Raw genomic sequence first — 16137 nt, 5'->3', positions numbered from 1 at the left:
GATAGCAAAAGATAGTTACAAATGTATAAAATAATAAAAATGTTTTTTTTTTAGAGAGTAAACAAAAAGGGGGGTTTCAAAACAGTAGTACTTAACTTTGGATTGTATTGCAGTAATTATTATAGAATGCACACACTATTAGAGAATAAAACAATATAGTAGTCAACTAATGGAGGACTGCAAAAGATAGTTACAAACATATAAAAAAATAGAAATGTATATCTTTTTATCTTTTTAGGCAAACAAGATGGTGATCTTGAGGTGTTTAACGGTGGCCCGGTGGTCTGGTGGCTAAAACTCCCGCTTCACACACGGAGGGCCCGGGTTCGATTCCCGGCGGGTGGAAATTCCAACACGTTTCCTTACACCTATTGTCCTGTTCACCTAACAGCAAATAGGTACCTGGGTGTTAGTCGACTGGTGTGGGTCGCATCCTGAGGGACAGGATTAAGGACCCCAATGGAAATAAGTTAGACAGTCCTCGATGACACACTGACTTTCTTGGGTTATCCTGGGTGGCTAACCCTCCGGGGTTAAAAATCCGAACGAAATCTTATCTTATCTTATCTTAATATAAAATACACATGAGGTAGTGATTGGACAGCTTAGAATCACTGCTGTCAGACTGACAATATGGAAATGAATATTAGGTTTTACAGAAAAAATTGGACGAAAATTTTTTTTAGGATCTCATAACACTACGTGTGGAAGTGGGTACAAACTGCATTTTTATTCAGACTCAGTTAGGCCAGCTTTGCTTAGGAATTTTTTTAAATCAAGTGTGGTAGAAATGAAGTATCTCTTTCCTGTTGATTCCTTCTTAACTGCAATTTTGTCATCCCTTGCAAAGCACTGGTAAATTTTGTGGTCATATTGTAGCTTTCTTAGTGTGTAAAGGAGATTTTGTCTTATTTTTGTCAGGCACTCATTGACATAAACACTTGTTTTCATATTAATAGATGTTCTTAACAGTTCACTTCTTTGTGAGCTAGAGTTGAACTTCAGTACCACTGATTTCTTCCCAGTTTAATGACCTATCACTTTATTTATTTTTTATTTGGACATGATACATAGTTGTACAAAGAAATATAGTGAGTCAAAGATGGTCTTGGATAAGTTTTAAGGTTGTTTGTTTGCATGTTTCTTGGGTTATAATTGTAGGTAGAAGGTTGCTATTTACTACAACTGAGTCACATAGTTATTGTTGTTCAAAGTGGTCTTGAAGGTAAGTTGAAGGTCCACTCACTCACTTTCATTCTTGATGTCGGTATTTAGTTGGGGTACCTAATCTTTTAGACTGTTGATGGTATCCACAGACTGGGTATGGATGCTGCTTAGATGTTCCAGTGTGCTTAGTTTATGTTCTAGAGTTGTGATCTTGCTGAGGTGCTGTGTGTTAGAGGTTTGTAATTCCTTAATGTTCTGGAAAGCATTGCTTTGCTGGGGCCAGATTAAATAAAGAAAAAAATCTGTGTTTTTTCCTATAGGAATGTATATACTGTAATTTGACATACAGGCGAATATATGTAGGAAACGTGTCTGTCTCGCTTAGCAGATGGAGGATCAAGCCTCCACCATGTTTTGCAATGAATGACCCACATGGGTTTAGCACTTAACATGAATTAAACAAACAATATCCCACTGAAGCAGGGTGGCCAAAAAAAGAAAAACAAAAGTTTCTCTTTTTAACTTTAGTAACATATATAGTAGAACCTCTGATCACGAATGCTTCCAAACACGAACAAATAAGTTCAAGACCAAAAAATTCACCAAATTTTTGCATCTGGTCATGAACACATAATCGGGTGTCAAACAGCTACGCCAAAATTCACATTCCACGCCATTTTTTCGCACATGCCAATTTTCCCCACTTCCTGTTGTTTGTGTACACCTAACAAAGATCCTTGTGATAAATTCGGATTAAAATTGTTTCATCAGCAGGTAGTGCACAAACAGCTTCTCGCAGTGCCAGTACCCAGCTTGGACTTGCCATATATGATTTTTGGTGAATATTTTTTTCTCAGTTGTATGTTGGGCTATCTTATTGAAACTTGGGCAATGTATGATGGAAATATGCTTCTTAATGTACACCAAAAATAAAAGAAATCAGATGATAAATAATGGAGTTCATTTCTCAGCCATTAGACATCCCTTAAAACTTAAAAAAAAAAAAAAAATGTTTACAGCGAACGGTTTGTAGGAGTCTAGAACGGACTCGTGCAATGTTAATTTTCTCTGTTGTTCAAGGTTTTCTCAGTGTTATTCAAGGTTTATACATTTAGTTTACTATTGCACTGTGCATTCTATGGTATAATTAACTATTTTTGTGTTTAAAAATCTTATAAAAACAATATTTACATACAGTTCGTAGGAGTCTGGAACGGATTAATTGTATTTATATACAGTCCAATGGGGAAATTAGGCTTGGGTCATGACCAAACTGGGTCACAACCAGAGTTTTGGAATGAATTATGGTCGTGACCAGAGGTTCCACTGTACAGGAGAAGGGGTTATTAGCCCCTTAGTCCCGGCAATTTAGTCGCCTCTTATGACATGCATGGCTTATGGAGGAAGAATTCTGTTCCACTTCTCCATGGAGAAATACAAATATATATACAAGAAAATAACTGATAAATAATGAAAAATTTATTACAGGTATATTCCAGGTATAACCATGCAGCCTGGGCATGTGGCCAGGCTTCCCTGGTGTGAGTCTAGGTACAGGGGGCTGAGGTTATGGGGTGTACGGATACTATTCTCAGATCTTGCAATGACTGAAACATGTCTAGTTTCCTCAACTGAACTTAGGATAGAAAGAAACACATAAAATCATCATTTATTAATAAATATGATACTACATATTACTCGGCTTATCTGTTTTACTTACTGCTGGGAAAGATGCTGTACACTACCTCTTTAATAAGAGAGACGTCTTCAAGGAACAGTCTTCACTGAAGTAGTTTCATCATGCTGGCCTGTAGTCATAACATCTCCTACCGGACTGGCTTGTGTAAACAGCACTGGTACGTTGGCCAGGTTTGGGTTTGTATTTACTAGCAAGCGTATCCAGGACAAGAGTGAATCTCGGCCAGAGGTCCCTGAAAAATAACATATGGAAAATACTAGGTAACCATCCAGTAATCTAAATTATATACTTTAATGTCGATTGCCAACTGTAGATGTACAGGTATGTTCAATACAGGCCCTTCAAGAGGAATGCCTAGATACTAGTGTAGGACTCTTCATTTAAGGAATTCCTTGGATCAAACCTGACTACCTATCATTGCCCAGGAACTGTATGACTACTACAGGTTTGGTGCATGCCCATAAATACAATAACAGTAATGTCCATTATGAAATACAGATTAGCAATATGTAATATGTCAATGTATGTTACCGACAGAAAAGAATCTGAATATGACACTGAGTTGAGCAAAGGGACTATGCTGTTCCTAACGTTGCTTTCCTGTATCATTACTTGACCCTTATGGGTTTAGTTCTTTCCCATGAATATAATAATAATAATAATAATACAACTGTAACAATAATGTATTACCTGTAGCACAAATAGCTAGAATAATGCCATCTTCTTGCTCATGGACACTAGTAGGTTTAATCAGAGCCATATCGTCAGGCTCTAGGTCACCGGTGAACCAAAGCTTGATAGATCCTACATCTGTGGTAAAAAGATACGTATCAGATTTCCAATATGTTTATTTTTTATTAACACATCAGCCGTTTCCCACCAAGGTAGGGTGGCTTGAAAAAGAAAAACTTTCACGATCATTCACTCCATCACTGTCTTGCCAGAGGCGCGCTTACAATACAGTTATAAAACTACAACATTAACACCCCTCCCTCAGAGTGTAGACAGATCACAGAAAAATCAGCAAAAGTATTGATAAGGTACATGCACAAACCAAGGGTGTGTTGGACTGCTAGTGTATGTTGGGTAATGCATGCATCAACCAGGAAAACCAGTTAGCCAGACTTGAGTCCTGCAAGTGGGAAGGGCAGTGCCTACACTCTGGAGGGATGAAGATGTAGTAGTTGGAGGGCAATCTGACTGTGATGTTGGAACACTTCTGGAATGATGACAACTGGATGAATGTTGCTGAATGTGTTTTCTGCTTTGAGTCACCCTGCTACCGAGTTAAAAAAAAATTTGTGTGAGGTGCACGTAGAGTTTTAGTTTGTAGTTAGTTCATATCTATTAAATTACCCAGTCCTAGAAAATAAATGATGACATAATTTGTGATTAGACGTGAGCTACATCTGATGGGCATACTGCTTACCTTGCTGTATATTCCTAGTCATTGCTACCTACACCAAAAGATAGTGGGAAGCATGATCAGGCTGCACTGCTATTATTACAAACATGACATTTCTCTCATTTTTATCTGAGAAATGAAGAGCAGGATGTCCAACATGCACCCAGCACATACCAAACTGTAGCTCAAACATACTACAAAGAAATGATGATGTGTTGGTTGTAACACAAAAGGCCTAGAGCTATCATTCTACTCCCCCCATGGTTGTTTTGCATCCTGTATCACTTGGTTTGCGATATTTGCATAATACTAAAAAGATGTTACAAGCAACATGTTCACTGAGCATACCTTGATTTAAGAAATATATTTTTACCCCACAAGTTACTTTTAAATTACACTGCACATTAGACGAAGCTTGGTTATTCCCCAATTCCCAGGTGCTTTATGACTTATATAGGCCTTGCATTTCCCCAGGAATATACTTTAATAATAACAATACTCTTACCATCAATATATTCTCTTTTCACTGGTGGGGGTTGAGGTTTGGCCTCAGCTCGGAGAATAAAGTAACCAACACACTGATCACGCAAGAAGATACGAAAGGGACCCTCCACCTGATAAAAAATAAAATGCAATATTATATTTGAGTCAAGAAACTCAATAAACTTAATTTCAATCATAGTTTTCTGAAACATGGTAGGTAGAAATTTTGAAATAAATTTCAAATCACTGATGAATACATGTGGGACACTGCCCTGGGCCTTGTGAGGGTAATACACCATTGCAAAGATTTGTCAGTGCACAGGACAACCATAATTACCTGGAATCCAAATTCTTAGTTATTTCACTGGTATGACTTCCATTCTATTGAGCACAAGAAAGTGCTCATTCAACTATTTCAACTACCCTTTAAAGTGCACAGAAGTTGATAATTCGACCAATTTTACAAAATTATAATAATACGCCTTTTTCCCTTCATCTATTATTTGGTTCATGTCATTTTCCACAGATCCATCTGCTGACATGTCTATTTCCAAGTATCCCAATACTGGGCATCCACTTACTCCATACTTACTCACTCTAATCTGATATTCAATCTATCATTGCCTAGACACTTTTGTTACTCTCACTTCCCTGCTCATGTTTACGTTCACTTTTGATATTCTTATTTTACATAACCTCTCAAATTAGTCCATCAATCTTTGCAACTTGTCTTTAGAATCCCCCCAAAAAACTGCATCATCAGCAAAGAGCACATGTGATAACTCCTACTTTGTATCAGAATCATCTTTTCATCTCATAGCCCCTCTCAACACCCTGGTATTCCCTTCTTTTACAACCTTATCTTCAAATATGCTAAACCACCATGGTGATATCATACATCCCTATCTAAGTTCCAATTTAACTGGGAAGCCACCTCCTTCCCATCTACATACCCTAACCTAAGCATTGCTCTCTGCATAAAACTTAAATGCTTTTAAAGGGTGTTTCACTCATAGGAGGCCCTGAGTTATTTTTTACTACAGACATAATACTCAAACAAAACGGTTGCAACTACGGGAGTACCAACATGGATAGACATGTTTAAATGCAATACGGCTCCGGCATGTCTCGCCCACTTCACACACGGAGGGCCCGTGTTCAATTCCCGGTGGGTGGAAACATTTCGACACGTTTCCTTACACCTATTGTCCTGTTCACCTAGCAGCAAATAGGTACCTGGGTGTTAGTCAATTGGTGTGGGTTGCATCCTGGGGGACAAGATTGAGGACCCCAATGAAAATAAGTTAGATAGTCTTCAATGACTCACTGACTTTCTTGGGTTATCCTGGGTGGCTAACCCTTCAGGGTTAAAAATCCAAACAAAATCTTATCTTAACTGTTAAATCCATTTGCTCTCCAGGCTGCTTCACTTATTGATTTCTCTCTAAAATAACTTATTCTCAGCAAAATTTGCTAATAAAGACTTAACCATTCTCCCACTGGCTCTCCTTTTGCTCTCTTTCCCAACTCTTTTAACCTTCCTCTTCTTCATGCACTCTGCCTTTCATTTATAATTTTTATGTTACAAAAACCTCTCATACATTTATATGTTCACTAAAAACAAAACAAATATCAATATCAGCTACAATAAGACTAGTTATTGTATAATACCAGGTTTCACCTGGTACTATATGATACTGACAAGTTATGGTTAAAAACACATGAACAAACACTAAGGCCATTTCATTACAGAAAAGTTTCGGTCCTGCAACTGAATATTTAAAGTGAACAAGGTCCCAGGACTGAAACATGTCCATAATAAAATGTCCTAAGTGTTTGCTTATGTGTCCTTTAACTGTAAAACAAATTAGAGTTCAATAATATCAACCAGTTAATAGTATTAGAAAACTAAAAGCCACTGGCTTCCTGAGGAACCCCAAGGGACCTGGATACAGTAGTTGACAGGTCAGTGCAGGTACAGGGAGTTTGCATTCACAAATATACTTTTGTACATGTATTTATATAACTGAAGATCATGGATAACATGACTCACTGTACAAAATGCAAATTTGCAAATGCCACTTTTTTTTGGACTGCACTCCCTGTCACAGAGTATGAATCTCTTGAAAATTGACTTTCTATTTAAAGAAAACCAAAATGACCTTGATGGGCTCTTCAGGAGGGTGGTTCTGTAGGAGTTCTTGTTGAGTTGGGCTCTGGCCACTGACAATCCATGTATCCTCAATGGCATCTTCAACATCCTTTGTCTGAGAGTAGGAAATTAGTAAACTCAATTAGTAGGAGGATTATAATGCTCAGTCTCTGAAAAATGTTTCATATATATGTGTAAAAGAAAAGTGTACTCAGGAAGAAATGCCCAGTGAGGTCATACCTGGTGAGCATGAAACCAACAACCTTTCCTTATATCTAACAAACCTCAAAGAGAGAGATTACAGATGAAGGGTCAACTGTGCACATACGAGTGACAGCTAGCTTGGCCAGCTCGAAGGCATTATTTGGAACACTCTCAGGAAGACGCCAAGGTGATGCATGCTGAAATATTGTTTAAAGAAGAAGAATAAGCAAAACAGTTCAAATACATATAAAAAATGTAATATTGCATGTAATATTTCTATATACAATATTAAAATAAAAAAAGAGGTAAGGAAGTTCATATAGAAAATGTATGACAAAATGTATAAGGAATTATTAGCTAGAATTGAAGCTAGCTAAAAAAAAAAAGTGCAGGTATCATAAAGAAGTTTTCAAATACTATCAATAATGTGTAAGTTATGTACAAATGAAGTACTGTTTCATGAAAAAAAAATCACAACTGCATACCCTCACATAATTTTTTTTACCACACTGGATGTCTTTCACCAATGGAGGGTGATCCAAGAAAGGAAACATCTGCCATCATTCATTCAGTAATTATTTAGCTAGTAAAGGGCAAACATCACAATTCAGATGATCCTCCAAACTGTAACATCCCTGCATCTCCTTTAGAGTACAGACAATGTATTTTCTTGAATCCCTTCATATTACCTTCCCCACACTCAAACAGCATGTCAAATCCTCAAAAACCAAAGGTTTCTGCTCACCATAATCTAGCACACTGACACGCATCTGCTGGATGTTGAAGCACCTACCACTTAAAACCTTCATCACAACCTCCCTATATGGTGGAACCCAGGTTTTTGCACGCCTCAGTTATCAGATGCTTTGGTTTTAGAACCAATTTTTGTGTGAAATTTTGCTCTGGATATCGTACCTTGATCCGGTAATCAGACGTATAATACGCATCCGCCTGCCTGGGGACGCCGCCACTACGTGTCTCAGTCTGCCTCTCACTGGTCGAGTTAGCATTACTTTACACATTCCAAAACATTTTGTAATAAACCCTTGTTTTTGGCGTTTGTTTATAAATTGTGACTGTGAAATAAGCCACCATGGGCCCAAAGATAGTTCCTAGTGCCAGCCAGCCCTTTGGTAAAGGGCTGAGAGAGAGGGGAGAATGTGCCTTCTTCAGTGATTCTACAATATGTACAATACTAAAGCAGGAGGAGTCAATAAAGGCTATAGCTCCAGCCAGTGATCAAGTGTAGCATTAACCCTTTGACTGTCACAACCCCAAATCCTGAGTGTCTCCTGGTGTTGAAAAATATTAAAAAAAAAAAAAAAAAAAAAAAAAAAAATTATTTTTTATCAAAATGTTAAGAATAATTTTCTGATTGTTTTAAGCCAAAAAAAAAAAAAACATTCTTACGATCAGTACTTACCAAGATATAGAGGCATAAAGTTGGCAGAAAATGAGCCGTGTATGGCAACAGCGGTGAATGCCGCTCACCCGGTAAACTTTGGTTTACTTGCATTCGAAGGTTTCTTGCTTTTTTTCACTATTTTATTTTTTCACATAACTAACGTGGCCTGTGAGACCAAAGTGTGGTGCAGTGTTTATACATACATTTGTTGAATGTAACATAATTATAGCAAAAACACTAGTATCATCATATTGTTTACAAAACTTGTTTACACATACAAACAATATAAAAAACTGTTTATCACTATTGTTCTATAATATATATACATATGTACAATCACTGGACACTTTCCTAGAACTGCTGCAGCTTGTGGAATTCTTTGAAACATGGGTGTACGTACAATCGTGTTTTACACTCCTCACACATAAAATGAGTGTCTCTGCATTTTTGTGGGCATTTTGTGGTATGTGCACAGACATAACACCTCTTCTGAGCATTTTTCTTGAAAGTAGTAGGAGACAGTGGTATGGGGTAGTGGTCACCAGGCCTCAGACGAGAGGGCATATGTTGATAATTTTGTGGGCGCTGGTCTATTTCAAGTGTTGTTCCTTGGTATTTGAATATTATTTGTCTGATAACTGACAAACAAAATTCACCATATTTGGGTTTGTTGTTGGTCTTCAACTTATACATAGTATAAGCATTCAGCATGGAAATGTCAAGACGATGGAAAAAAGAGTTTTATTTACCACTTATAACTTTTGCAAACACAATCAGCAAACACAATCTGCATGTCACATTTGTCCACTAAGCGCATATTGAAGTTGTAGTCCATCACAGCTGCAGGTTTTACAATGGGTTCATTGGTCTCTCCATTCTGCTTGCCAGTGTCTACCATTTCGTGTCAGTGAACTGATGTCAACAATGTGACATCACATTTGTCATGCCACCAAAATGCCATGATGTCATTGGCAGCAAACACCTGAACATCACCTCTATGAGTGCCTGAGTTGAACCTGGGCATACGCTTACGATTTCCATGCACTCTGCCACACACATCTGTTGTGTTCACTTGCAAGAAATCACTAAGGGGCTTGTGTACCAGTTATCAGTATATAAAATATGCCCCTTACCAAGATATGGTTTCATCATTGTTCTAACCACATCACCAGAGATACCCAGTAACTTCTTGGTATCTTGCAATGTATTACTGCCAGTGTATACAATTATATCCAAAACCAGACCACTTCTGCAATCACACAGAACAAATAACTTTATACCAAAGCATTTCCTCTTGCTTGGTCATTCATTCATGTTGATTCGCCAGTACTTCCAGCCCGGGTCTTCTCCAGATGGTGACCCGGCAACTTGCTTGGTATGTACTGCTTGAATGACAGTCTGCCTTTGAACAAAATCAAAGATTCATCAACAACAAGCTTCCTGAAGGGATAAAAATACATACAGCACTTTTGTTTTAGGTACATAAACACATTCCTGATCTTATATAACCTGTCACTTCTGTCTGGCCTTATTTTGTCTGAGAAGTGTAGCATACGTAATAGTAGCACAGATCTATTCACTGGTATAATGTCACCAAAAGCTGGAGTTGAAATCAGGCGGTCTGTCGACCAGTATGTATTGACAATGTGCTTATACACATGTGGCATAAGCATTATTGTGGCAAAGAACAGATACATCTCTGCCACAGTTGTGTCCTTCCACTGATGTAGGTGTGATCTTGGTGAAAGAATTGTGTTTGCCATGGTGTACTCAAAGTATGTCCATCAGGGGTTCATAGAAGAATAACTGAAAGCATTCCAGTTCAGTGGCATTGTTCCCAAGTGTACATGATGGCTGTATTCCACTTTGTATTTCATCAAAGTGATGGGGATTGGGAATAAAACTGTCACCTCACTGCCAATCCCAGATGTGGTCTGCTGGTGAGTACTGGGTATTTACAGGCTGTGGTTATGGATGTTGTGGGAGTGTGGGGTTGGCTGAGGGTGACTGTGGCTGTGCTGAGTTAGCAGCATGGGTAGTAGCATGGCCCGCTGCTGGTGCCACATGACTCATGCCGCCACCACCACCACCAGCACCACCACCTGCTACCCCACTCACATTATTCATCCCCATTGTAACAATATCATCATCTTCACTATTAGTTCTTGGTGTAGGGCCACGGGATGTACTCCGAGATTTACTCCTACCCCTTGGAACAACATATGACACACTACCAGAATGCATGCTGTGTTGTACATACTGCCGCTTCACTGGAGAATATTCACCCTCACTGTCGCAACTAGAACTGATTTCAATAGCTTGGAAATCACTATCATTATCACTTTCACTGCTCACATCTGACTTTTGTACACGGTAAAATAGTTTCCTCTTTCATCCTGGTACAGGTGAACGTGAATGAGACAGCCCAGCACCAGAGGTGGAAGGTTGTGGGTCATCTGGATTTTCATCACTAATTACGTTATCCTGGGTGCTGCTTTCTCCAAAACCATGAAATTCACTTTCGCTGGCATTTCCATCGCTGTTAGAGCTATCACTTGGGAACAAAAGACCTCCAATCTGCTGAGGAGTGAGGAACTTCTTACCGCGAGGCATGGTGAACAAGGACTACCAAGATGGTGTTCTCACAATGCACCACTGAGTCCCCGATTTTTTTCATAGGGTGCACACCCACCACGCAGACCCATTCTCTCACATGAAGGCCTACCAGCTTTCTCCCGCCTGATTTGAGGCTGCTAGAATTTATGCGTATTAATACGTTAAATACGGTGGCTCGTAAAACGTATATATACAGTGGACCCCCGCTTTACGATCAGCTCCCAATGCGACCAATTATGTAAGTGTATTTATGTAAGTGTGTTTGTACGTGTATGTTTGGGGGTCTGAAATGGACTAATCTAATTCACAACATTCCTTATGGGAACAAATTCGTTCAGTAATGGCACCTGATCATACTTCTGGAGTGAAATAATATCGTAAGCCGGGGGTCCACTGTATATGACAAACAGTCAAAGGGTTAACAGTGTAGCAAGTAAGTTAAGAGATTTAGTGACAGAAAAATGACAACACAAAACTGACTCCTCCATTGTTTGAGGTATATAGGGCCACTGACAACACCACCGCCACCACCAACAATATATGTACGGCTTATGCTGTCAGTGCCCCTTATAAACCAACAACAAGAACACCATCACCACTCCACATAAGTAATGACACATTTTATTCATTCTAGAGTATATATTATGTTTCTATGTTAATAATATTATTTATTATGTCATATTAGATCAACTATGATAGATAAATAAGCTGTAGAGTTGATATTAGTATCATATTGAAGGGGTATTTTGTCCTGCCTCCAAACAAACTCTACGCCTCCGCCACCACTAGCCACATACGTAATGACATATTTTATTCATTCTAGAGTGTATTTCAGGTTTCTATGTTATTTATATTGTTTATTATGTCATATTAGATCAATTGTGATAGATAAATAAGCCACAGAGTTGATATTAGTGTCATATTCTTTAAAAAATTAATTTTTTGTGAATATTTTTTGGGTGTCTGGAACGGATTAATTATACAGTGGAACCTCTACTTGCAAGCATGTCCACATGCGAGTTTTTCCAAATACGAGCAGTCGATGGGTCAATTTTTTGCTTCCATACGCGAGCAAAATTTCCACAAGTGAGCAGACCTCAAATCAGGTTCCTTGACACTGGTTGAAGGGCTCTTGCTCTTGATCTCGGGAATTGTATCTCATTTGTTTGTTGGACTATCTTATTGAAACCTGGGCAATGTATGATGGAAAGATGCTTCTTAACGTACACCAAAAATGAAAGAAATCTAAGCATAAATAATGGAGCTCACTTTTCAGCAATTAGCGACCCCTTAGCAGTATTTTCGTATGGTTTTTATGGTTGTATTCTCATTCTTTTGGTCTTATTTGATAGAAGGGAAGCTATATTACAGAAATAGATATGATTTTAATTGCTTTCACGAGAAAAAGTACCTTGAAATAGAGCTCAACCTAGGAGAAATGGTCCACTGCTTGGCTGTTTCAGAGTAAACAAATGACGTCACTGTCCATTCCAATATGCAGTCGTAAATGGGTTGACATTATTTATACAATTATTGCAATAAGGAATAACAGTAAAGCTTATATTGGTGTGAATAAAAATTACAAATTATTTATATAACAATAATAATAATAATAATAATAATAATAATAATAATAATATTTTTTTTTTTCAACAAGTCAGCCGTCTCCCACCGAGGCAGGGTGACCCAAAAAAGAAAGAAAATCCCCAAAAAGAAAATACTTTCATCATCATTCAACACTTTCACCACATTCACACATTATCACTGTTTTTGCAGAGGTGCTCAGAATACAACAGTCTAGAAGCATACACATATAAAGATACACAACATATCCCTCCAAACTGCCAATATCCCAAACCCCTCCTTTAAAGTGCAGGCATTGTACTTCCCATTTCCAGGACTCAAGTCCGACTATATGAAAATAACCGGTTTCCCTGAATCCCTTCACTAAATATTACCCTGCTCACACTCCAACAGATCGTCAGGTCCCAAGTACCATTCGTCTCCATTCACTCCTATCTAACACGCTCACACACGCTTGCTGGAAGTCCAAGCCCCTTGCCCACAAAACCTCCTTTACCCCCTCTCTCCAACGCCATCCTTCCCCTATAGATTTATATGCTTTCCATGTCATTCTACTTTGATCCATTCTCTCTAAATGACCAAACCACCTCAACAACCCCTCTTCTGCCCTCTGAATAATACTTTTATTAACTCCACACCTTTTCCTAATTTCCACACTCCGAATTTTCTGCATAATATTTACACCACACATTGCCCTTAAACAGGACATCACTGCCTCCAACCGTCTCCTCGCTGCTGCATTTACCACCCAAGCTTCACACCCATATAAGAGTGTTGGTACTACTATACTTTCATACATTCCCTTCTTTGCCTCCATAGATAACGTTTTTTGACTCCACATATACCTCAATGCACCACTCACCATTTTTCCCTCATCAATTCTATGATTAACCTCATCCTTCATAAATCCATCCGCCGACACGTCAACTCCCAAGTATCTGAAAACATTCACTTCTTCCATACTCCTCCTCCCCAATTTGATATCCAATTTTTCTTTATCTAAATCGTTTGACACCCTCATCACCTTACTCTTTTCTATGTTCACTTTCAACTTTCTACCTTTACACACATTCCCAAACTCATCCACTAACCTTTGCAATTTTTCTTTAGAATCTCCCATAAGCACAGTATCATCAGCAAAAAGTAACTGTGTCAATTCCCATTTTGAATTTGATTCCCCAAAATTTAATCCCACCCCTCTCCCGAACACCCTAGCATTTACTTCCTTTACAACCCCATCTATAAATATATTAAACAACCATGGTGACATTACACATCCCTGTCTAAGACCTACTTTTACCGGGAAGTAGTCTCCCTCTCTTCTACACACCCTAACCTGAGCCTCACTATCCTCATAAAAACTCTTTACAGCATTTAATAACTTACCACCTATTCCATATACTTGCAACATCTGCCACATTGCTCCTCTATCCACTCTATCATATGCCTTTTCTAAATCCATAAATGCAATAAAAACTTCCCTACCTTTATCTAAATACTGTTCACATATATGCTTCAATGTAAACACTTGATCTACACATCCCCTACCCACTCTGAAACCTCCTTGCTCATCCGCAATCCTACATTCTGTCTTACCTCTAATTTATTTATTTATTTATTTATTTATTTATTTATTTATTAACAATTTGAGCATCAATTATAACCCTACCGTACACTTTTCCTGGTATACTCAGTAAACTTATTCCTCTATAATTTTTACAGTCTCTTTTGTCCCCTTTCCCTTTATATAAAGGGACTATACATGCTCTCCCCCAATCCCTAGGTACCTTCCCCTCTTTCATACATTTATTAAACAAAAGTACCAACCACTCCAACACTATATCCTCCCCTGCTTTTAACATTTCTGTCATGATCCCATCAGTTACAGCTGCTTCACCCCCTTTCATTTTACGTAATGCCTCACGTACCTCCCCCACACTTACATTCTGCTCTTCTTCACTCCTAAAAGATGGTATACCTCCCTGACCAGTGCATGAAATTACTGCCTCTGTTTCTTCCTTAACATTTAAAAGTTCCTCAAAATATTCTCGCCATCTACCTAATACCTCCATCTCCCCATCTACTAACTCCCCTACTCTGTTTTTAACTGACAAATCCATACTTTCCCTAGGCTTTCTTAACTTGTTTAACTCACTCCAAAATTTTTTCTTATTTTCATTAAAATTTCTTGACAGTGCCTCTCCCACTCTATCATATGCTCTCCTTTTGCACTCTCTCACCACTCTCTTTACCTTTCTTTTACTCTCCATATACTCTGCTCTTCTTACAACACTTCTGCTTTGTAAAAACCTCTCATAAGCTACCTTTTTCTCTTTTATCACACCCTTTACTTCATCATTCCACCAATCACTCCTCTTTCCTCCTGCCCCCACCCTCCTATAACCACAAACTTCTGCCCCACATTCTAATACTGCATTTTTAAAACTATTCCAACCCTCTTCAACCCCCCCACTACTCATCTTTGCACTAGCCCACCTTTCTGCCAATAGTCGCTTATATCTCGCCCGAACTTCCTCCTCCCTTAGTCTATACACTTTCACCTCCCTCTTACTTGTTGTTGCCACCTTCCTCTTTTCCCATCTACCTCTTACTCTAACTGTAGCTACAACTAAATAATGATGCGATATATCAGTTGCCCCTCTATAAACATGTACATCCTGGAGCCTACCCATCAACCTTTTATCCACCAATACATAATCTAATAAACTACTTTCATTACGTGCTACATCATACCTTGTATATTTATTTATCCTCTTTTTCATAAAATATGTATTATAAAGTAATAATAATAATAATATGTATAATAATACGTATAATAATAATATAATAATATAATACAATAATAATAATAATGATAATAATATAATATGTATAATAATAATACATATATAATAATAATAATGTACTACATATAACAATTATAATAGACAGCTTCAAAAGGCCATCACTAGATGGCAGTGTTTACCACAACAAAGAGGGAGCAGTTGTGGCTGCCTCCACCTGTTACATAATGACATATTTCATTCATTCTAGAGTATATATCATGTTTCTAAGTTATTTTTTTTGTTTTTTATGTCATATAAGATGAACTGTGATATATAAATAAGCCACATAGATGATATTAGCGAAATTATTCATGAAGTATTTTGCCTGGTCTCCAAACAAACTCTCGTCCACCGCCGACACCTCCCATACCACTACATGAATGACGTATTTTATTCATTCTAGAGTATATATCATGTTTCTATGTTATTTATATTGTTTGTTATGTCATATTAGATAAACTGTGATAGATAAATAAGCCGTAGAGCTGATATTAGCGAAATTACTGAAGTACAAAATTCCACTGGAACGGATTAATTGCATTTCAATTAATTTAAATGAGGAAAATTGACTCTGCA

The 16137-nt window shown here is 38.0% G+C and overlaps 1 protein-coding gene across 4 annotated transcripts in view; it reads right to left on the bottom strand.

The window, feature by feature from the left end:
• ECSIT (evolutionarily conserved signaling intermediate in Toll pathway, mitochondrial) overlaps positions 1 to 16137 on the bottom strand; it is a 148887-nt gene that overhangs the window by 31986 nt on the left and 100764 nt on the right. For 2 of the 4 annotated variants that reach the window (XM_053775696.2, XM_053775697.2), the window contains exons 6-10: positions 7191 to 7307; positions 6917 to 7021; positions 4777 to 4885; positions 3557 to 3676; positions 2913 to 3098 (exon numbers count right to left, since the gene is read on the bottom strand). In XM_053775696.2, coding sequence (XP_053631671.1) covers positions 2935 to 3098; positions 3557 to 3676; positions 4777 to 4885; positions 6917 to 7021; positions 7191 to 7307 — 615 coding nt within the window. In that variant the 3' untranslated portion in view covers positions 2913 to 2934. Of the gene's footprint in view, positions 1 to 2824; positions 3099 to 3556; positions 3677 to 4776; positions 4886 to 6916; positions 7022 to 7190; positions 7308 to 16137 lie in introns of those variants that run through there. The other 2 variants (XM_053775694.2, XM_053775695.2) reach the window with 1 other exon arrangement.

Source organism: Cherax quadricarinatus, chromosome 10, assembly GCF_038502225.1.
Source record: "Cherax quadricarinatus isolate ZL_2023a chromosome 10, ASM3850222v1, whole genome shotgun sequence".
NCBI lineage: Eukaryota > Metazoa > Arthropoda > Malacostraca > Decapoda > Parastacidae > Cherax > Cherax quadricarinatus.
Note: the sequence above shows the minus strand (reverse complement) of the source record. Positions and strands in the feature narration are given on the sequence as shown.